Genomic DNA, 24,667 nt, shown 5'->3' on the forward strand with positions numbered 1-24,667 from the left:
TAAAAAGCAAAATTTCTGAAGTATTTATTTCTGCATACATGTGTATGTTGTAAGTGCACCTGTAATATGAGGAGAAACTATGAAGGAGGACATCATTAAAATGGATTGATTCAGGGGAATAAACTGTTTCTCAGATCAAGAAAAGATGTGCACTGTCAAAACTGGTATTGGCACTATATTCGTAAGTGACCCAAACAAACCAGATGAGATGGCTCTTCAGTGTTGCACACTCGGGGCTGCTGTAGCTCAGTGGGCAGCACTGGTTGTTATTCAATCACAAGGTCCCAGCTTCTTCTATCTGCTCAGGCAGACCAGCGTCTTTCACGGCAGCTCCACCATCATTGGTGTATAAATATGTGTGTGTGTGTGTGAATGGGTAGATCAGAGGCATATTGTAAAATACTATGTCCAGTTAGGTAAAAAAAATGCTATTTCCCATTTAATGTAGCAATTATCAACTTCTAATAACGACTGCTAGCGCAAACTGTGCTTCAGTGCCTTTCTTAAGAGCACAGATTTTGCAGGTCTTGGACCAGTGCCTTTATAGCACTGTTTCTCCAACTACTTGTTGCTCTGAGCAATTGTAGATAACTACAGTACAATTTGGGGATTTTGAGATTAAGGTGATCAAAATGACTTTGTGATCACAGACATGTATCTTCACAGTAAGACAATGAGAACTAGAAGTGTCTTTATAGCTATAATTTTGCATTACAGTATTACAGTATATTAATGTGGCATGCCTTTTTGACAAAAACAAGCTACAATAATTGCACTGAAAGTGAAGCCAGTACAAGCGTTTAAAGGTTTTTCATTTAAAAAAGGAGAATTGGTTTAATCTGACAGTTTCATGAAGGAAACTGCAACATTGTACTTGAAATGTGAGTAAATTCTATTTTGAAATGCTTGGGAATAATTCATTTAGAAGATATTGTTATTTTAAGTTATGTGTGTTGAAAATAAAAATGTAAATAATTACTAATAATAATAATAATTGAGAAGTTAGCTTGGAGAACCAAAGCCAATTTGTAGAATCGTGTTTTCATTGGGAAAACTGACAGAGAGACAAATCTCCCCCAGTAGAAATAATTACAGAAGCCAATGTCATGATTCAGTGACTGAGCATCACCAAGGTACTGTTGCTTTCAGCTCGCAGGCTGACAGGCAGAAGGTTTTTACTGTCAGAAAAACCTCCAGAGCTTTGCTGTCTGGTAAGCAGTACTGTGACCTGATAAAGACTCACCCTGCCTGACGAAGGTCTGGCTGGTGTCCAGCAGGATGTCACAGCCCTCCACTATCATCCTCTCTATGGCAAGGTTCTTCCGGATGTTCTCCGTGTCGCTCACCTCGTCATGCATTACCCTGGCAACACACAAACATACCAGTTAGTTCAGCGTTAAATATCGAAATGTGCCAGGAAAAGCTCTGACAACAAGGCACGTACCTGGACAATTCCTCTAATTTGGACTTGGCGAATTCAAGACTCTTGCGTTCCACATGCTCATGAGGCGTGTGGGCCAATAACTCATGTAAGGTGATGATGTAGCGAGGAATCTTATGGGAGAAAAATGCAATGTTAAACAAAGATATTAAAATATAAAAAGGATTTGGAAAAAACCCCCAAAACATAGGCATTTGTATTTTTGTAAAAAAGTGTGTGAGCTGATGATCTACCTGGAACATAGGGTATGTGAGGAAAGTCTCGAGCATCCTTCCCTCACAGGCAGCGTTAGACTCGTATTGTTTCAGCAGCTTGTCAAAATCTCTGTTCTGCTTACAGTTGGCTAAAACCTGCAGGCTGTACTGATGGTTACGCACAAACTCCTGATAGATGTTCAGCATGGGCAGCAGGATGTCAAATAGGTCAGCTAGAACACACAGAAACACACACACACACACTGTATATAGTACTGATATTTATACAACATTTTTTTAGTTCCACTAGTGGGATTAAGAAGAAAAAGAAGAAGTAGTAGTGGTTTTACTATTTTATTTGGTCATCCCATATTACAATAAGCATGAACAATCCAACAAGTAAGAACAAAATCAACAATCTACATACTAAGTAGTGACTGGAAAGGCTTGGGCAGAAGCAAGAGCTTATATAGCCTATGCCTGTCCTACATTCTTAACAATCGAAGCTCATCTCCAAGAAAAAAAGAAAAAAAAGAAATAAAGAAATCATTCAGATGTGTAAAAAAATGTGTTGTAAACCAAAAAAAAATGTATATGACATTGTTACACAATTTTACCCCAACAATAGAAATGCATCTCCTTTTGAATACATTTTTTTTTTAGCTTTTTGTACAGTAAACTTACAAAAGGAACCAATCTTTCCTGAAAGAACTGTAGAAATATATATGATCTACAACGCATTGTTGATCAAAAATCTATATTCAGTGTCAGCCTGAAGCAGAGCGTCAGATAAGGTTGTTTAATCAGTCGACCCTTTTCTTTTTGTATTTGTCACAAGAAATTTGCTGCCGTGTCTTTCAGCAGTCTGTCTCCTAGGTGATGCTTATCTGTCGAGGGGGCTTCTGTTTTGGGAGCTGAATTTGTGGGATGCCTTCTGGTCTGGGTGGTCATTGTCTGTCAAGACAATGAGTGTGCTCGTTGCTGACTGAGATAGGGAAATGAGCATGTGTGTGCGTGTGTGTGTGTGTGTGTGTGTGTGTGTGTGTGTGTGTGTGTGTGTGTGTGTGAAAGCCAGTAGACGTCAAGACTGACGTTTGAATGAGACAAACAGGACCACTGAAAACCTGACTTTGATGTCCCCGAGTGGCTGCACACAGTGTGTATTTGTGTGTTGTGTGAGTAACAGCTTACCCAGCACCAGAGTTGGCCAGTTGGCTATCCTCGCCTTCAAGCCTTGATGGAAAATCTCATGCAAGAACATGATGGTCTCACTGAAGGAAGAGTGTGAAAAAACAAAATAACGAAATGATTTTATTGTTTGTTTGTTTTTTAAATCTTCAGTATCTGTCACTGTTTGTGCCTCCAGCGTGACTAACACTTCACTGATTCAGATAAAAACAAGCAGCAACCTCTGGAGCTGAAAAATTAAGCCAACACAGAAGTGCCAAGTTCATTGAATGGCCATTTGAGACTGACTCCTCGAGCAAGTGAATCCCCATAGAAGCATCCCTGCAGCATGTTAATATTAGGACTTTCAGTTCAGAATGAATATTTGATGATTCGTTTTGTTTTCCATACAAAGTTTTAAAGTTTGAATGAGGTTCCACAGGATATTCAGTGTGACAGAGGCATTCACATCAAAGCTAACAACACTGACTGTATCCCATTAACCTTAACTGTCATTAACTATGAGCAGTAAATTCACCACTTCTTCACCTTACGGTGCAGTCTCTCTCTGGGCACTCACTCTGCAGCAAAATCTAAAGACCAAAACATCCTCAGAAGAATACTGCACAGAAAAAAAACCCAACTGCTCGAAATATAGCAATCTCAATCAAGTTAGGGCCCGCGACTGATAGTTCAAGTCTCCGACTTTCAAGGGGAAACCCTTGTTAAGATGCCCACATTTACACCATTAATAAACATGTTTACAGCCTGAAACAAAAAGCAGTTTTTGTCTCTATAGATAATTGGCCTCTGTAACAGGGGGTTATTTTCAATATAACTGTCCAATTTAAACGTCATTGAGGCTTAAAGTTATCCATAATTTAGGGTGTGGTTGCTTTGACTGGCAGGTGGGTGCTGTCTGTTGACAAGTTGTTACCACGTCAACAAGATTGCTTAGGTAGTGTTACTATGACCCCAGATTCACAGAGTATAGGTATAGCCGTAGCTGTTGCTATTTCAGTGTGTTTTCAGCTCATGAAAGTTACCTGAAACATTTTGGTCACCTTAAAAAGTCCCTCTAAGGAGTCAGATGTTTAGTTTTTTTGTTAAGTATGTTTTATTGCAATGGTTTTAAGCCTGGTTTTAGCTAGTAAAAATTAGCATTGGCATTATCACAGTTAACAATAGCTGTAAATGCACCATGCTAATCAAATATTCATTATTTTATACAGTTTATAGTTAAAGGCGCAACATGTACACACCTGTTGAGGAAGATACTGCTGACATCGTCATGGCTGATGGGGGGTTTCTTGGAGCTGGCAGCCATCCTCAGAGGTCTGAGGAAACAGTTGACCAGGATATAGAGCTGGTTCACATACCTGTCATGACACACACACACACACACACACACACACAAACACAAACACACAAACATAAACACACATGCAAGATGGGGCAAAGTCGAAATGTACACACACACACACACACACACACACACACACACAATCATACACAGACAAATAGAAAAACAAAGTCATATGCATAATCTTATAATATCTGGCTTTAGATCTAAACAGAGAACTATAGCAGATAGAACACATACAGTATAGGAGCAAATATGTTTAATGAAGCCATCGGTTTTTTCAACAGTTAATTTTCAGCAGTTAGGTTTTGTAATGTTGGAATATAACTTCAAATATTGTCTACCATTCAATGATAAAATTTACTAAATGTTTCTTTATTTGTTTTAGCTTAGATTGATAATTTCTGAATGTGTCTTCCTGTTTGCCCACAACTGTACAAATACATTTCTGATAATTTTATGTAAGTGGTGCTCACAGATCGCTTTAATTTCAGGTTTCAACTATCAGTTTCTCTTGCATTACCAAATGGCATTCAGTCATATATATGTGTGTGTGTGTGTGTGTGTGTGTGTGTGTGTGCGCGTGTGTGTGTGTGTGCGCGTGTGTGTGTGTCTGTGTGTGTCTGTGTGTGTACACAAGTAAAAAAATTAATGTAGGTTATTGTTCAGTTTATCAGTTTCTGAAAATCTAACTGTGATTAATTTCACTTCAATCCTTCAATCCATTAAATGCACATGAATGATGGCTGATATGCATAAAATCTTCTATCTCAGAGTAGGTCATTTTAGATCAACTTTTAACATCACCTGATACCACACATTTTCTAAAAATTCAATTGCCATTGTCCATTGAAAGCTGAATTACAAAATGGGAATATCTTTTATGTCCTGCAAAGTACTGACTTACTCAGTCTCTGCCTCCACCATGTTGAAGACGATCTGATTCCTCTTTCTCATGCTCTCAGCGTGAGGAGAGCAGATGTAGTCCTGGACGATGATCTTCCACTTCCTCCGACAGAGCCAGCCCCGCATAAAGCTCTGCACCTAAGGAAGTACAAGCATATTGACTTAGACACAGTCATATACAGAAAAGGTGTATACTGTGCATGCAACATGCTTGCACACAACTCATTCAAGAACTCCTGGGTGAGAAACTAAGAAAGATGGGTTATAAAAGATTTTTTAAAAAAAACCAAAACACATGAAGCCCTGAAAATATTTACTTACCTTTTTGATCTTTTTGATATCCGGGTCTTCATTTTCATGATTGACATGGTAAGGCCGCATTCGCTCCTTAGTTTTGTTCAGAGCGATAATCTTTTAAGAGAAATTCAGTCAGAAACAATATGATCATGATGTGGGTGACTAAATGTCTGCACAAAAGAGCTAATAAATTACAGTAAAATCAAATTAAACTGGAACAATGGTCTTCTGAGCCAAAGCAGGAAGTAATCAGATTTGAAGAACAAGTGCGTAAGATTTAGGTGGATATATTGGCAGAAATGAAATACAATATAACAAGTGTGTTTTCTTTAGTGTATAATCCTGAATAATCCTGAATGTCTGGATCTTAAAATATCAGTGAAAAAAAGTTGACTTCACTTTAGCATTTGTCAGACTAACAGCCTGAAGCGACATGCAATGTTGGAAATACGTGGATTTTTAAACTGAAACTGCTGTCTTTGGTTTTTGATTAGTTTAAATTACCAGGTCTGTCAAGATAATTCGGCTACTGGTAAAAAACTGCCTGAACATCTGCACTAGAAAAGGGTGAGCACACATATATTTATGAGAGAAAAGGGGTGAGCATGTTGTGGACTAGCAGCCTGTCCCCAAGATGCCAAACTGTGTCAGACATTCACTGATTTTTAACATAAAAGCATTTTATTCTGTGTTTATAGCTGTTTTAATTGCCTGGTTTGTTTGTTTGTGTGTTTGTTTTGGAGAGGACAAAACCTCTGTGGATAATTAGGCCCCCGATAAACAAAGGAATTTTACCTGGGAGAAGTTTTAACTGGTTGCAACCGTTAGACACCACCAAATCCCCCTAAATTTTACACAATTCACCTTTTATTCATAAAGATATATTTCTAAAGGGACAAAGAGACACTTGGTTTAACGTTGTACATGTGACAGTCATGCTCTGTGAGCTGTTGGGGTGTTTGCACCAACATAGACAGATAAACATCAGACTTCCTCATCTTTGACAATCTGGTTCCTTCATTCAGAAAGAGACAATGAAAGAGGAGAGCTGCTATCAGCTGGTGACAGTAAGCAAATTAAGGCTTATGTGTGCCTGATCACCTGCAGTGCATTGTAGTGCACAGCCGTATAATCCTAGTATAAGTATAATCCTCCGCAGGGGAAGATAATTTTAGCACAAATGAATCTATGGAAACCGTAATGTGGAGGCCTTTTAAAGACTTTAAAAGACAGCTCTTGTTTTTACAGCCATGAAATGCTCCGACTTTTCACACAGCAGAGTCAGATTAGCCTTTAGACATGTGACATTTACTCGCTGCAGGTGAGAAGAAGCCAGCTGCCTACCGCAAAGCTAATGTCATCTTGCAGGTTTGAAAGCCGAGGCGTACACGAAACACATCACAAAGAGAATACACCACACAGACCAAACTTAAAATGTTACTACACTGAGGAAAAAAAATCATTTCACATAGTAAATCTAATAATAGATAGCACAACTTCTCTTTAAATAACAGTGATGACTAACTTCAAACAGAGCCGGTAAAAGGTTTTTCTTGGCAACGCTATCTTCAGTGAAGAAATTAAACCAGCGGAGGTTACAACTGGCTCTGGTACTATATCACTTCCATCTATTTGTTTTTACTTTCAGGCCTCTTGACAGCGTCAGTTTATCACAGATGGAGAAAAGCACGAAAACAAAACCAAAGCCTTTTCCAGCCACACACTTTCATCTTCATTTTCTTATCCACTAGCGCTTTCATGCAAATGGCAGGAGTGAGGAGCCAGTCTGCCAACTGTTGACAGTTACAGTGGCTAGTTGGTTTAATTATTCATAAACATGGAGCAGCACACACACATAAACAAATAAACAAGAGTATGCTTTAATGAGATGGATCACCAACTGCACACTGGCTCTCAAAGTCTAATCCTTTTTTCATGAGCAGCCCAATTACACAGGCAGATGTTTCCTAATATAAGATGTGTGTCGTTAGCATTTTCATTATCAACAGGGCTCACTGTGTCCTGCCAAAGAGATATAATCAGTGTGTGTAGCAGGGAGAAGCTTCCACACTTGTTGCTCTGAGGGGGAATTACACCTAAAAGCAGGCTAGCAGGCTAATCCATTAGTGTTGTTTCTTCCTGAGTACAGATATAGCCTATACAAATATATAAAATATACAAGCCATTATTGACTAAAAGAGCTGCCACTGAATTGGAAATGACGGTCAAGCTGTGATTTGTGGAGATGTTAGCATCTGGCTGAACAAGCAAACAGCTTCCCTTCGGCCAAACTGCTGCTTAGACTAGAATTCAATTTTAATCAAGCACCTGTACATTCAGAGTAACTCTGCAGCCCAGTCGCTGGAAGTAAATGTTGGCATTGTATGGTTCTGCGAACCCCGAATAAGCCTACCATACATTTGTATGTCTCATCATATTATATCAATGGTTGAAAAGTGGCGCAGTATATGAGATGACTTTGTCATCCAGCAGTGGAGAGGATGGTGAATGGTGTTTGACCACTGTTTGAGACCAACCAACAACAAAATCTGTTGTGTTTTAGCGAATGATAACTGTTTTTCTACTGTGGATAGTGCCATGTAAAGCAAATGCTTTTGACATTTCTGCGTTTATTGCTGGAATAGTGCCACAGAAAGTGCTTGTTTTTTACCAAGACATTGCTGTGTTTCCACCTGAGGTAGTGCCACAAAAAGTAATTATTTTTCTACGGAGACATTCCTGCGTCTTTTGCCAAATTGTGCCATAAAAAGCAGGTATTTCAAGCCAAAATATTTTTTTTTTCCTTACCATAACCCCGTGGTTTAATAATCCACCAAATAATTTTATAAAAATGTAATGTATCCTTTTCCTGGTTTGCAGTTTGTTTTTTTTGGTTTTTTTTACTGTTGACTGGGTCAAACCCTGCAGCACCTTATTTATGAGGCACATCAGAGAAAATCTACGAAGGAATCTCTCCTCACATGACAACAGACACTAAATTTAATCACAGAAAATATGTGAAATTTAATCACAGGAAATATGTTAAACTTTACTGTAAGAGTCAATCATGTTTGAATAATTTTCCAACAGCTTCCTAGTTTACTAAAAATAACTTTTTAATTAGGTTGAGTTGGTGCATCTTCAGCTAATTAATTCCATTTAATTGCTAGAATAACCTAGACAGTCTTTTTGTTTATGCAAATCAGATCGCCTGAACATGCAGCACAGTGAAATTTGTCTACAGGCAAGCATAATATTCAACATAATAAATTAATTACTGGGTTTAAATTGAGCAATTTTAGCAAGATATGTACCAAATACTAACTTTCTTGCAGAAAACTTTCACAAAATAATAAAATTAATTTAATGCATAAAATTAAGTGCTTCAAAAAAGGATCACTGTTACAGATGACCTCTTCTGGAGGTCAGTTTACACACTCATTGGCTGGTAATATGGTTTAAATTAATGTCACAATATTAATAAATAAACAAAAAAGGGCACCGAGATATATAGTTCCTGATGTGGCATATCTAATGAGCAAGCTGTGTTGCACTGTTCTGTATGACATGACACTGTTTGAAAATTTGCAAAACAAAAGTAGCAAAGTGATGTCAGGATCTAAAGTAAGCTCACTTATTGTTTACTTAAGGAACAATTAGTGCTGGTGATCTATTTATCGTAAACCAATAATTACCTGCCGTCGCTTGTGCATGTCAGGGAGAATTGTAATTAGTTCTGATCAGCAATGTTACAGAGGTCAGTTGTGTTTTGTGTGTGAGTGTCTGATTTATCATGCTGTGAGGGCTGAACAGAAACGTGCTGTGTTTGATAAGCGTAATGGTTTGACAGCTGTTTGTGAGGAAGCTGATGGACTGTCTTTATTGAGCGCTGGGCCTCTCCACCTACGCTCAGTGGTGGGTAACGTTCACTTCCACTCCTCCACTGCCATAAACAGAGCTGTGAGAACACACACTAACACTCACGCACACACAAGCACACGCAGGGATGTACATATGTTTGTGTGTGTGTGTGTGTGTGTGTGTGTGTGTTTGTGCGTGTGCGTGTGGGTGTGGGGGTGGGTGTGCATGTGATGGGTAGCAAGTGTGCATGTGATGGGTAGCAACAGAGTTGTGTTGAGGTGCTGATGAGTGAGTGAGTGAGTATAGATGTAACAAAGCATGATTCAAGATAGTCAAGACATCAGAGTGTTTTATGAGAAAGGACTCGTATTTGTTAGACTACCAGGATGAAAACGATGTGTTTTAAATGACAGTGAATGTTAATGCAAAATGTATGTTAGTTCACAGGAAAACTCTTTTGAATATGGGTCAATAACCCAGTATAAAAACAAAAATAACACTAAACCTACTTTTTATAAAAAAAAAAAAAAACAAACAACATTTTTTGGTCTAATTAATGGTAAGATATAAAGGTCAAAAATAACATCACACTGGGTAAAAGTAACCATAATTTTTGGTAATGTTCAGGAGCCAACCAAAATGTCACACCACTAGTGGATCAAAATAACACATATTGGTATGACTGATTAACCTAATGGAAATTATATAAATAACACTAAAACTGGGTCAAAAACTGATTACAAAAAATAACTGATTACCAAATATAGAAAATATATATATATATATATATATATACTATATATATATATATATTGGAAATATAGGACATAACACTGAAACTGGTACAAAATAACTCAAAATTTTTGGGGGTGTTATTGGTGACCTTGTGGTTTTTATGGTAATGGGTATGCATTACCTTTACACAGTAGTGAACTGGTGCTAGATTGACCCAGACTGGCTTAAAATTGAGCCAGCATTTTTTTAGTGTGCACCTTTGGGATGAAGGGGCAGTGGATGAAAACCATCAGCTACCTGTTATGGTAGTTATAACCAAGATAAGTTTATATTTTTGTATTTTTAAAGGATATACATATGCTGTCTAGAGTTGCGATGGTTATGATTTTAGTCCTGTTTGGGATTCTAATACCTCTGGTTGCTTGTTTTTTTATAACACTTATATATATACAAAATTGGTCCCACAGTTCAATTCAAAATTACACATGTATCAGAAATATAACAGAGGAAGAGGAACTCACGTGTCTACAGCAAAGCCAAACAAACTGTGGCCCAAGAGGATTATTTTAATAAAGAACACTGAAAAGACATCAACAACTACACTGCCTCTTCCAGTGCTCAGGACTTAATGTTGTCTTCAATGTTTCGGGAAATGCACACACGCAGTGGTTGTTTGCTACACAGTTTAAATCCACCTAAGAAGAGGTAGAGTTACTGAATGGACACCTGTCAGGTATGTAGGTGTGTGTTCGTGTCTTAACATGCATGCTGTACCTCTGCTTTGAGCCTCTCGATTTCTGTGTCCTGATCTTCCAGCTGGGTGCGCAGCTGATTGGCAGCCACTTTCTCAGTCTCCACTACCTGTACAAGGTGGAAGTACTTCTGCCTTAACACCTCTCGTTCAATGATGATGTCAGAGTAACTGAAGAAAAAGGGGAAAAATATACAAAGACATGACTTATATTAGACACTTATATCATAAACATGACTGAATAGCAGCTTTTACAAGATTGTTTATATTTTTTTAATCTGTCTCCCTTTGTGTGTTGTGGCAGTAAAAGAGAGGAATTACAAAACCTCCTGATGTTTTGAAGTGTATTGAAATGAATGCTGGGGGGGATTCAAATGATCCATTCTGTGTGAAAAGCTCCATAAACCTGTTTTCTCAAACAGCTTCTCACTGTGAGAAATGGGGCCTTTATTGAACACAAGATTTTCTGGTCAGAGTTATTTTCACATGATATGTCAGTATTTTTGCCCTCACTGTTCTCAGAGGTTTGGAGTGGGCAGACTGTTGGTAAACTTGATGTCACATATTTCAATGCACCCATTTGTTTGAGCAACATTTGAATCGAAATCTAGTGCCAGTTGTGAGATTGTTTTGTTATGTTTTCAGAACTATAACTTAAACCTTATCAGGCGGCAAACACACATTCTTGATAGGGATTTTTGGTCAGTTTTTGAGTGTTAAACTCTTAATAATAATAATGACTAAACCTTTGAACGTTTTCTGAACTTAACTAGACTAGCTTTGTTCAGTCAAGAAAAAAATGTAAGTTTTCAGAAACTTTTAAGGACCATACTGACTGCTTTTATATTGTTTTTGCAACATATGTGCATTCTTTTTCATTTTCTGATATTTTTGGGGTTGTTGAATGTTTTTAATTAAATTTCCTCTTTGCATTGGAAGTAAATAATGGCTCAGATTTGCAAGTGAAAACTATATATCAGTGCACAGTGACTTCCTTTTTCACAGCAATTATTTCGACTTGTCATAGGGGGAATAGCATGGGTGTTACTATTAACCTTAAAGTTGGTCCAGTCCTATTCAGATGTTCAGCTCACTTTAAAAGGATACTTCGCTGATTTTCAACACGCTTTATATCAAAATAATGTGGGTAGTATGTGTGGATGAAATGTGGTAGACTTCCCTCCACTGAACCTGTGCCTAGTTTCACCCTCAGGCGGCATAACTCGAGAACATGGCCAGATGGAGCTTGTCGCATCCGCATGAAATGTAGCAGCACAGCGTCAGGCTGAAAGGCTGCCAATAACAACATAACATAAAAGCGTGAGGGTGCCTGTGGGGCAGGTGGAAGGAACGATGGATAGGTCCCACAAACAATGGACTTTCATGCAGGAGTCCAGTGTTACCTTCCCGTCTGAATGCTATGTTTTTTGCATTTGTTGACATCACGATAGTGGCATCCCAGAGTGTATACAGCAGAGGTAGAGGGTTACCTAAAACATAGTATTTAGATGCAGAAGTCCACTGCAAAGCCACAATATGTGATGAGTCCACAGCAATGCAATGTTGAACTGTTGGGTACTCGTCTCATCTGTTTCTGCAAACAGGTGTTGCACCGACATTTACTGCATGTAATACACTGACTAAGTATACAGCCCCACTTCAAAAATCCCAAACTATCATTTTAATTTTTTTATAAGAGCCATGTCTACACTCTAAATCTCAAACCTTAAATGTCTGAGCCTCTTTGAACACACCAACGAGGAGGAGGTTTCCAAAGTTGTTGCGGTGACTGCATGCCACAATAATGTCAGCTTTACAAATGAAAATAAGATGGATTACTGCAGATATAAATCAAATTTTCCAATCTTTTATACCGCACTGAAATAACTGAATCTAATGGATAGACACATGGCACAAAAAGTTTAATATTCTTTGGAACACAATCAGCTTTGCAGTAAATTACATGATTCATATCTAATGGGTTAGAAAACGAGAAACCACCAGTTTGGCCATATTATAGCTCTCTAATCTTAATGTTCTGTCACATCACATCGTACTGTGTGATGTCATTTTTCCTGCTGTACAAAACAGAGAGGGTAAAGCACACATGTACACTTTATGCAATACTTTGTGTGTACCTCGCCTGCTGGATGGCCTCCACCCATTCATCGCACTCACTCTCCTCCTCGGTCCGCAGCTCCAGAGGCTTCTGTCCATCATGACCGAACACAATGAAGAAGTAATGCTGAAGAGAGAAAGAGAAATAAGCTGTTTATATGTGTGACCATGACACCGAACGCCTCAGCTGCAACAATGGTTTCATATCACAGCACGGGATGTTTTGGTTGCTCCTTTGAGATGTCACAGCCAATCAGACATATGGCACACACATATGGAAACATGGTGTTCAAGTACATTTGCTTTTCACACTCTTTTTTTTGCCCAGATTCATCCCATATAAAGTTCCAGGGGTCGTTCATGAAGCGGGCAGAGCACACAGACAGAGAGGAAGACAGGACCAGAGGAGGGTGGGTGGCTCGACACAAATGACGGAGTTATTTGCTCATTGAAATAAAGCATCAAGTCTCGTCTGTGCCTCTCTTCTCCACCAGCCTATTATCATCAACATCAATTAGGCCTATCTCTCTCTCTCTCTCTGTCTTTCTCTGGTCCTGTCTGTCTCTCTTATTATTCTAAATTTCCCTAAGTATCTGCCTTCAAAATACTTCCCCACACTTACACATGCAAGCACACACACCTACATTAGAGCACACACACCAGGCATTATGTGAAGTGATAGAGGCTTTTATTCAAATGGTCATGTCCTGGGGCACTGGGTTAGCAGAAGAGCTGCTATTCTTAGTCAGGGAAGACAGAGAAGACTAAGCTTCACATGGACTTTCTCTCTCCTCCTCCACTTCTCATCATCCAACCACCTCTTTCCTCCTCTCTCTCTCTTTGCACTTCACCTATCATCCCACTCCGCCTCCTCTGCCCCGCTGAACCAGCGTCCTCACTTCTCTTGTTGTCGAAACCCACTCCTCCTCCTCTTCCTCCTCCATTCCCACATCCCCTCTCTTTGTGTCTCTCTCAGTAAGGATTCAGTGAACCAAACTGAGTCCAGAGGAGAGACGTTTATCCTGAAGGAGGATGGACGGGCCCCTGCAGTGGGAATGGACTGAGGACAGAGTCACCAAGGTTATTGGAACACACATTCAGAGACCCTCCTCCACCTCTCCCCCCAACCCCCCATCCCTGCTTTTTATGTATCTGTCATTCCGATTCACTGGCTGGCTGGATTTTATTACATCAACAATAATCGGTGCTCTAACAGCCTTTGACAGGGAGAAAGAGAGACAGGGAAGGGTCGAGAGAGGGAGCGGTTACATAATATTTCTTAACCAAGTACATATTTCTGAATTGTGTCACCGCCTAACAAGATAACATTTCCATGGCAACCCAATATCTGACGCTTACGCTGTGTTTTTGCACTTCCATTTTCTGCTCTTCAGCGCAGCCTCTTTTCATTTAGTGCTTTTATTGATCCATCCAGCAATTTTAGATGTGAGAAGGAAGCAGCGTCAAGTAGAAAATAAAACAATTTTGCTAATGCAGAGCACAGTATATCAGGGTTTATAATCTAACCTTTCAAAGCCTTATCAGAGTGAAGACAAAAATATTTCACACTATGTTGATACTGACTCGTATGGTTGCTTTGGTCACAAAGATCTCTCATGTTGTTATTACATGTGTGTAGGAGAACTACAAAGCAGAGATACTGATTTTCTAGGCAGCTGCCTAGTTTGCCACCCACAAGGGGAGTGTGTGTGTGTGTGTGTGTGTGTGTGCGTGTGTGTGGGGGGGGGGGGGGGGGGCATTTTGCAGTGAACTGACCGACTGCAAATTTGCAGTGACGGACCCAGCACACTGGTTGCATTAGGCAAGCGTCCCCTACTAACTTAAAGCACAAGAGTAAGAGCAAATGAAAATGCGAAAGCCCAGAAGCAAAGAAGAAAACGAAATATGCAAATTAGCAAACAAAACATTCTCTTTTTTGTTATTTATCATCATTATTGTTTGTCTAAGTTGTGTATTTGTTTTGTGGGGGGAATCGGTGGAAACAGGGAAGATAACACTGCCAATAGAACTCCAAAACAAATGGCCCTATCTAGAACCAGTCTCTGATTTGATCCCTCTGGGCCACTGTAGAACCACATAGTGAACTTAATGGAGGAGGACCTGCTCCATATGTAGGTATTATAAACTAATGCAAAACATAGCTATGTATATTATATTCCATTTCTGTGAATAGATGTCTCTAAATCCTACACCGCTGACCTTTAAGTGAAAGCAGCATTACCACTCTGCTGCAATAAAAGTCCTATAGAAATACTCCGTATCTGTTAAATGAACTTAATAACAAGAACACTAAACAAGAACGAAGAACACAAAATACTAGAAATTTGAAGTGGAGAGATAAATGTAAGCAAAGTGCAAGTACCAAAAATTGTACTTCAAGATTTCGTGTGGATAGTACTATAGAGCAATCTTTTTTTTTTTTTTTTTTTTTTTTTACAAATGTGTCCCTGTTTTGTTTTGTTTGTGTCATTCATGCAAACAAGGAAGCAAAAGAGCACAGCAGTGTGCTCACAAAGGCAGTGAAGAAGAAGACAGCAAGCTAGCAGACATGGATTTAAACAATGCACAATTTAAAATATTCAAAAGAGGTGGAATGCATTTCCTTCCTCATAAAACATTTGCAAAGTGTCTGTTCCCCAAGGATGCACAATGTGTTTTGGTGAGAAAAAGTGAATGTAAACTTTGATTCTTTTACAGAAAACTCCACAGAAAACCTCTATGTACAGTGCTGTAGTAAATGTAGTAACAATCCATCAGTGTTTATACTTCATATGGTATATATTGATATAATTTGTTTTCATATAAGCTCACATTCTAGTTTAAATAATACAACTGTAATGCACCAAATTCTTCGTTACGTGCAAAGTCCAGTTTCTCATACATACTTGTCAGTTTTTATGTCTGCTACATATTTTTATCCTGTTTTTATTTACTGTTTTTAACCCTGCCTTATACTCCTATGTGCTGCAGCAGTGACCCAGTTGCCCCCAGGCAATCATTAAAGTTTAATGGTATCACATCCTTTACAGCAGATTTTTGCATCACGCTGGACCTCATGGCATTGAAAACATTAACAATGCAGTGCAATGAATTACAGTGCACTGTGCCCTCATTAGTCGAAAAGGAACATGTTAAAGCAGTAAGAGGTCCGACTCTCTCTGAGCTGTGAACACGCAGCTTCCAAACTCTACAGTACCATTCAGGACGACCGGCTCGCTCTCCCTTCAGATCAGCTCAAATGTAGCCTCCATCCCTCAGGGTCTTCACTGTACTGTAAGAGATTTCATTTAAACAAATAAAGACAGAGTGGAAAAGCAAAAGAAACAAAGAGACAGAGACTCTTTTCCACTCTTGCACTCTTTATGCTACTGACGTCCAATTTACTACTCATCTTTTTCACCTAATCTGAGGAACAGCTATTGTGGAAAATGACACTGTGAAACTGACGGTGTGACACAAAAGAGTGCATTTTGCCACCAATGTGCAAGACACAGGCAAAATGAAGGCAACTTTTATTATTCAGAAGGAATTTGGGGTCAGTCATTTAAATCTGTGAAAACAGAGGTGAGGAGTGAGACTGCATTTCACTGGCCAACAAAGACTACGGAAATTAAAACCTACCACACACCCTGAGGTTCATGGTGGCACTGTGATGAAATACGTCTTTCTGTATTAAAGATTAAAGAGTCAAAGATGAAACTGGACTTGTTGGTAATTGATTCATTAGGCAAACTACGGCTGGGGGATCCAGAAATACTCGCATGTTATAAATATTTAAATGCAGAGATGACAGAATGTTGTTGGGATCCAGCGATGATTAGGGGACTGGAATAGCAACTAATGATGCAACACTGCTGTCTGCTTTGGTATCTGCACTGATGGGAGGCCAAATTGTGTTGTACAGTACCACAGATGGACCTTGTGTTTTTTTTCTCAGCTCTCACACTCAGCCTTTCAGAGTGACTGGCATTTTACTGCTTTGATGTTGTTCACTTCAATGGGCAGAAGGAGGCATGAATGCTGAAAGTGTTAAAGGTTTAATCCCCACTAGGACTAAATATCTATACACTGAAAGTACTGAAAGGCTGGCTGAACAATAATAATAAAGAAACAGCACATTCACATAGAGCACTTATAGTATAGTTTAAGTACAGGCTAGAACAGAACAGAGAAACTGGAGCTGTTTCTGCCATGATGGATCATTTTTAAAAGACAATACCAGAATGCTTTAATTTCTTTCTCGTTAACTACAAATCATCTGTTCTTTTGAGTATACATACACTTATGGATCTTCAAATGTAATTTTCATGCTGTTCCAGATAGCAATTTGTTTCCATTTATATCAACAAAACATGAAAACCTCTAAGTAGTCCCTTAAAAGCTAAAGTTGGCAACTTTTATAAAAATGAACGTTCATTATATTCATACAACACTGAATGAGACAGATAATCTGTGGAAAAAGGCATACTCCTGTGCCTACTCTTATGCCTTGTAGTACTTCTAATGGCCTTACTGTATGTGAACGAAAACATTCATTAGAGCCCAGGAGTCTTGAAAGCCCTGTATACACTGTGCAATTTTGCAAAGTCCAAGACAATAGATGACCAACATGAAAGAAACGTGTGATGCATATTTTTGGTCATGGCTCTAAAATGGTAGTCCTACATTGCATAGTGAGAGAGGTTCAAGGATGGCCGTTGTCAAGGTCTTGCGATTAAAGACAGCCTGAGTTAAAATTCTGACAGTGTCAGAAATTCTGGATGACCATCACACTGAGTGACTGCTGTTACTAACCAACCAACAGAAATGCAGCATGAAATGATGCACTGATGGTTGCCACAGTGCTAAATGCTAGTAGATGCTAATAAATTTCTACTTCCTACATTTTGCTCTTACCACTACAGCGATGTAAATGGATGATGCATGCTGACAATGTTTTGTTTTTGTCATAGCCTGCAATTCCGTCAGTAATGTCATCGCACAATCTGCATACATCAAACTTGATGTCTTACCCGAGTTTATTACATCCATGTTGCACAGGGTAGCTTACACTAAACTCTGAAGATTGCTAAAATCTCACCGTCTGTAGGAGGCTTTAAGCAGCTGTCAATCACTGCTTTGAACTTTGGTCAAACTGTCAAACTAGGCACTGCTGATCAAATATGAATCACGAATCTGTTACTGCATTGCCTGTTTCTTGCTTCAAATGTTTTCAGAAACATATTTTAGTGTACTAAAGAAACAGCTTAGCAGCCAGCAAAACTCTGCAGATGTCACGTTTTGCGTCTTCAGCTGAGTTTTGCTGGGGAAGAATTCCTAAAATACTGCAGCTTGCAAATGGTTGACTGATTTCAATGTGACCTGCAAATATTTTGTGGTACAAATGCATAACCACTGGCATGGTTATTTAATATTAACATGAAAATAAGGCTGTTCACTAATTCTGAGAAATGTGTCATACAAATAACGCTATGCAAAAGTTGTGTTGGTGGAACTAGCTCTCAGGTAGGTCAGAGAAATGGATCATCGTGCCTAACCTCCTTATACAGTACTGTATGGTGCATGTTTGTGGTTGTGTGTTTCATGAGAATATCAGTGCCAAACCACTCAGGTTGGCCTCACTTCGTTTGAACTTGGTTTGCAGAAAAGCAAATATTTAGAAGAGACACTGCCACCACTGAGCAAAAAATAGTGCAAATAGGTATGCAACAGTACAAAGACAAACTGTTATTTGCATGAAGGCACAGCAAACTAAAAGTTATTACAGAGCATCAACGAATACGTGGACTACTAAAGGTTATTAAATTTAATCCAGTGCTGCAGGAAAAACCAATTACAGTGTTTGCAGTTAACATCTAATAAGTTTCAAAGTAGAAAGTTTTTTTTTTGTCTCATCCTATCCTCCAGATCCATATGCACAGATAACAAAGTAGAAAGGAAAAGAAAAATCATTAACAAGCAGTTTTAACACAACGGACTCCACTGGAGGCTGATGTCTAATGCGTCTCCACCTTTGCACTGCATTGGTGAAACAGAGACTGCTCAGTGATCCTGCATCCCACAGGGTGATAATTACCATTACAGAGAAATACAACAGAGAGGAGACCAGATTAATGCGTGTGTATGTGAGACTATAGAGGGAACTGATATAATCCATAAACTGGATTTCCTCTGTGAATGTGTGGGAGTGTAGGCACCATGTTGTGTTTTTTTTTTTCTTTAAAGAAGAAAAGACAGCAGAATATAGGATACTACAAAAGAACTGCAAGTAGAGATCGTGAGCGATGATTAAAGCAGAGCTAATCTTAAACCACCTGTTGTTGGCATTCTCATGGCAGAACAAAATGGCCCAACCAGCAAGTGATTATTATTATTTTCACGACAAATATCAGTTATTTAGGTTTGAAAAGACCAAGCAGAGTGTGATAATATTCCTCCAAAACACATGAGAGTAATTAAAGGTACATAATAATCAAACACTGTGGGCATTTTTCAAAATAACTCCAATATTGCAAATAGAATCTTTTTGGTTTTTATGACAGACTGAGATTAATATCATGTCTAGAATTGGATGTAGAACATGTTCTTGGCCATTGTAAGGGTTAAATCGGTTACTAAAACAATGAAAGTCATTTATGAGAAGAAGCTTTAGAGAGATAAATAGGAGGGATGTGGGTTCACTTGTTCCACCCACCAGTCTTCTGGATCACACTCACAATCTGCCTCTCATCTCTTTATTTTCCTCTCATTTCTCAGCTTCTGCCGTGCTCCCACAGGGGCAATAATGTACTTTTTGTGCCGAATGCTTCATAAAATGCTCCAAGGACAAAAGCAAAGAGACAAACTGCTATTGTCATGAAAACCTTCTGCATTCAATACTACAAATTTGAACTTATTTACTGCACAGAGGGCTGCAGTAACTGCACACCCATGCATCTTTTTTAATAAGTGGCCAGGTGTCATCCATCATATGTGCTATAATAAATAGTTTCATGGAAAAAATGCTTATTCGCGTTCTTGCTGAGATTCAGATGAGATCGATGCACAAATATCGTGTGAAATATAAGGCTATAACCAGCAGCTAATTAACTTAGCTTAGCATAAAGAAGGGAAAGAGGGTGAAACAGCTAGTGAGGCTCTGTCCAAAGGTGACAAAATGTGCCTAGCAGCATCTTTAAAGCTTACATGTTAACAAGTTATATGTTTGTTCAATCCATACAAAAGCCAAAATGTAATTTTTGGTTTTAGAAGGCCCTCCTGGACTCAAAGCAACCTCAAAGTGATGACAAACCTCCAGAAGAGTTTTTTGATTGGCACCTTAAGCCGCGCCAAATCAAATCATGCCTTACTGATTTGAATTTCCACAACTAGTTGTGCTGAGTAGCATTCCAGTCGATCAAAAAAGCACCCCAGCCACCTCCAAGCGGTTTGTGGTAATGTAGGTTGGGTTTTGTCATCATTATTCACTTCAGCCTCAACATTCAGGGTTGATTCAGCGGCATGTTTGCATAGTCTCTGCTGCTACCATAGCATGATACTTCATCTGTTTCAACTTTTTGGTGCTACATAGGTTAAACGCAGCACTGAGGGACTGTCTTTAGAGTCTGAAGCTGCTCTCTTTCCATCTGGTCAGTTCAACCAGATAGCAAGTGCTAACACAGCAGTGGCTAACACCAAGCCAATTAACAGTAGTCTCATGATAAACACAAAACACTGAGAGAAGCACTGACCGAAGCTATGCACTACACATACCTCTATAATATAATACGATTTTACTCCTTTTTAAATAGAAAAATATATATAAATATGGATTATATATTTAAGGCTTAGACACGCCAAAAATATATTAAAGAACTTGTAGCGACAAAGCTGACTGATGTGTTGCCCAACATCGCCCCACATCAGTGTCTTGGCCAAAAAGTCGCATATGAACACATTTAAAATACTACAACTGACAGCCAACAACCATGTATGCTCTCTGTGCCTGTGTGAGAAAACATAACTCGTCATTACAGCAGACAGCAGTTGCCTGTACTCATCATTCAAAAAGAGGAAGCGGAAGACTGTCTTGATGCTAGTTAGCCAGTTAGCACATTAACAACACAATCCAATGTTGAAAGAACAAACCATATTTATTATGCGCCAGTGAACAACAACACAAAACATCAGGAAATATTTCTGCTCAAGAGCTCAATGGCTAAAGAAAAACAGTCTGAACTCATATAACAAGTTTGTTTTGATCTAACTGTCTCTTGACTTTAGCTGTTTCTGTTTCTCTCCTCGTGTCAGTGATTTCATTCATCGACACGGACACAGAAACTGCCATTTCTGCCGCCAATCCAACACGGTAAATGGAATGGACCTGCACTTGTATAGCACTTTTCTGGTCATTTTGACCACTCAAAGTGCTTTCACACTACGAGTGACATTCACCCATTCTCACACACATTTATATGCTGGCTACTGTACACTACACTACAACCGCTACTCAGTTTTTATACATTGACATGTACTCACACACTCATGAAACAGCCATCACGAGAATTTTGGGGTTCAGTATCTTGCCCAAGAATACTTTGACAAGTTGGCTTGAGGAGCCAGAGATCGAACCCCCAACCTTCAGATTAAAGGACAACCCACTCTCAGCAACAGCCATCCCATGCTGAATTGGTGGGAAAAAATGTCAACAAGGGTCAACAGTGTGGGACACAGTGCAGTGACGTGGGTGACAGATGCTCACCAACAGCCCAACATTGACCAACATTAGTGTGTCAAGTCCTTTAAAGTCAAGTTCACATGTAGTTTGCATGCACTGTACACTGAATGAGTACTGATGCTCAAAGTACTTGTGTACTAGCTCACTTATGGCTATACCTAGTTTTGACACAGTTCATTTTCTCACTTGAGTTTTAAAATTTCCCCTCTTTGTATATTTCTATAAGACCCATATTGTAATTCTAGATATCCAAACAGCTTTACTTCACTTTCGAAGACAAGAACAGATTTTTAATCCCCTAGACTTGTCATTGCGAAAAGATACAAAACATTAATCCGACAACAGCAGCAGCAGTAGTTCTTTATGTAACCGCTGAATTCCACTAATGATGTACCAGCTAATGTGACAATCACTGAATCAACATCCCACATCCCGCTGTTTCTTCATTGCCCTCCATGCTGTTCACTTCCTCCAAAAAAGTTCTTTTTAACAAAGTATGGGGCCGTCTCTCTCACACTCACAAACAAACACCCACAAAATGTTCACACATGCACAACTCGCATACATACACACACTATACAGTATATGAGTATACTAATAACTATTGCGGCTGCCTCAGAGCACTCTGATCAGGGATTACCTGTCTGTTTATCTGGAGATTAAACAGATAGCTCCCTTCCTCAACTGTGTATTTTCACTGCTGTCCTCCAACTCTACATAAATCAAAAACAGACACACATAATATACAGCTATCATCAACCTTTCTCTCCCATCTAACACATTTGTTGTTGCTTTACAGTTGTTTTGTCCCTCCAGCGCCAGGAGGAATTGTTTGGAAACATCCTGACGCCTTAATGCAATAGATGCTGGATTGGAGAGTCTGCTCTACGACTCCCACAGGAGTGGGAGGTGTCTTAACACACCGTAAATCTGCTTTACTATATTCTTGAGAATTGCCAGTGCGCCTAACCTTATCCTGTAAAATACACTGCTCATAAACTGCACGGCAGACAACAAACACACATGAAACTACTTGAAAATCCTTTTATCTGACACAAAACTTTGTTTTATACACTCCTTGCGGGATGATTTTTGCTTTTCTCAATGCCAACACTCCACATCAGCACCTGTAGCTGGTGACAGGAGGAGCTTGTATAATAGATGGGGGCAACTTCAGCAATGACAATAACGCCACTGAATAGTACAGAGGCTCGATGTCCCAAGAGCTTTTATCACCAGGGGCTTCCCTAAGAACAGCCCAGCGCCCGTTCAGGAGATGTACTGAAATATAAACTTATACCTGCTGGATGTTTGTGTTATGTATTATTCTCACCTCTCCACTGTCTAACCTGAGGCAATGTGGTGACTGACCAGTTTTATAAACAACTTTAGCCCTGCCACATTCAGCTTTCATGACAGGCTGATCAATACGGTGCAACATATTTGTTTTATATTGCCATTTTGGAGCCAAACAGAAAATTTGGAGCTGAGCAGAAAGTGGATAAAAAGTGCTGCTGAAAACGACACTAAAGAGAGCAGTGGGAGTGAAACAAATCAGTCAAGCTATGAGCTGTCAAACAAAAACAAACAAACAATGTGCTAAAAGACACTAAAAGCTCTGCAGAGTCTGATGGTAATTCTCTGCGGGTTAATCACTGAAAGCAAGCACTTTCACATCACGCATAGTCCTCTGATCTATTGTTAATATAACATCATTAGCTGTGATTACATAGACAATATTTCTTCAATTTGATTGAAATCGTTCTGATTAGAGATTCCAACTAAACTTTTTAAATGGATGCTAAAAACAGTGATCCAATAAGATCTGCATTTACATGCCACAGAGAATGCAATCAGAATAAAACTCTTGACTTGTGCAAAGTGGTTCCACCCGCAGTGTAACATATAATCTGCCAGAAATATAATGGAGGAAGAAAGTTTTTTTTTTCAGTCTAACTGAGAAAATGCCAGTCATTCAATAGACTACATACGGTACAGAAGAAGAAGTGGTTCTGCCACTTGAAGAAGAAGAAGCAGAAGCAGAAACAGAAGAAGAAGCAGAAGAAGAAGCAGAAGAAGCAGCAGAAGAAGAAGAAGCAGAAGAAGAAGAAAAAGCAGAAGAAGAAGAAGTGGTTCTGCCTGATTGTAACTGTAATTGTAATTTTCTGTAGCTACAAATTATACATGCCCCTTAAACACCCCACACGCCAACTACTGGTAGACGCTACAATTTACAGTGTTCACTAAACGTCTTGTATGCAAGGCGCTATATCAAAGGCAACTGGACATGCTTGAGTTTCTTGAAGACATTTCGCCTGCTGTTGTGGCATGCTGTGTGCAGCACATGTACCCATTCACCTAATGAGTAGGACAGTCAAGAATATATTAATTCCACCTAGAGAGAAGTTTATTGACTAAGCTTATATGGTAAATAGCAGTGGTGCAAATTTTAGGTATCTAGAGTATTTTCTTTTCATGTTATTTCTACTTTTACTCCACTGCATTTCAGAGGGAAATATTATACTTTATTCCTCTTCATGTCTTAGACAGCTTTAGATACTTTACAGACTGTTGCCTGGTAACCCCACAGTGATGACAAGACTCTGAGAAGTCACTGCTCCCAGCTGCCATTCAAAAACAGTTATAGCTCATAACTTAACCTTTTTTTTTTAAACTTTTGACAGAGCCTAAGCTTTATGCTAAGCTGATCGTCTCCTGGCTTTAGCTCCACAGCTACACACAAACAGGAGTGTGGCATCAATCTACTAATCTAACCCCGTGAAAAAAAACATCTAAGCGTATTTCCCAAAGATGTACCATTTCACAAACATCTTGACAAAATGGAGACAATATGTTTTATGAAGAAGGGAGCATATAGAAATTAGATCAAGAACAATGATGTTGTACCAGGAGTGTTTTGTTGAAAGTACAATCCACCCTCGTTGTCATCCATACTTTGATTAGTGCAGTATTTCAAACACAAGAGAGAGATTTTCAGACATATGGCAGCTGTAAATTCTTATCTGACACTAATGAGGTCCATAATGGCTCAAACTCCTGGCAGAAGACTTAAGAGGAAAATGAAAAGCAGCCTGCG

General features: G+C 39.1%; 1 protein-coding gene across 4 annotated transcripts in view; it reads right to left on the minus strand.

Annotated features, from left to right (window-relative positions):
- The window catches only part of LOC121944391 (ras-specific guanine nucleotide-releasing factor 2), a 54,684-nt gene that overhangs the window by 24,377 nt on the left and 5,640 nt on the right, over positions 1–24,667 (minus strand). For all 4 annotated transcript variants that reach the window (XM_042488165.1, XM_042488163.1, XM_042488162.1 and 1 more), the window contains exons 2-10: positions 12,854–12,960; positions 10,739–10,886; positions 5,393–5,482; positions 5,073–5,209; positions 4,065–4,181; positions 2,827–2,906; positions 1,675–1,868; positions 1,445–1,554; positions 1,244–1,362 (exon numbers count right to left, since the gene is read on the minus strand). In XM_042488165.1, coding sequence (XP_042344099.1) covers positions 1,244–1,362; positions 1,445–1,554; positions 1,675–1,868; positions 2,827–2,906; positions 4,065–4,181; positions 5,073–5,209; positions 5,393–5,482; positions 10,739–10,886; positions 12,854–12,960 — 1,102 coding nt within the window. The remainder of the gene's footprint in view (positions 1–1,243; positions 1,363–1,444; positions 1,555–1,674; positions 1,869–2,826; positions 2,907–4,064; positions 4,182–5,072; positions 5,210–5,392; positions 5,483–10,738; positions 10,887–12,853; positions 12,961–24,667) is intronic.

The sequence above is a fragment of the Plectropomus leopardus genome, chromosome 6 (assembly GCF_008729295.1).
Source record: "Plectropomus leopardus isolate mb chromosome 6, YSFRI_Pleo_2.0, whole genome shotgun sequence".
In the NCBI taxonomy this organism is placed as follows: Eukaryota; Metazoa; Chordata; class Actinopteri; order Perciformes; family Serranidae; genus Plectropomus; species Plectropomus leopardus.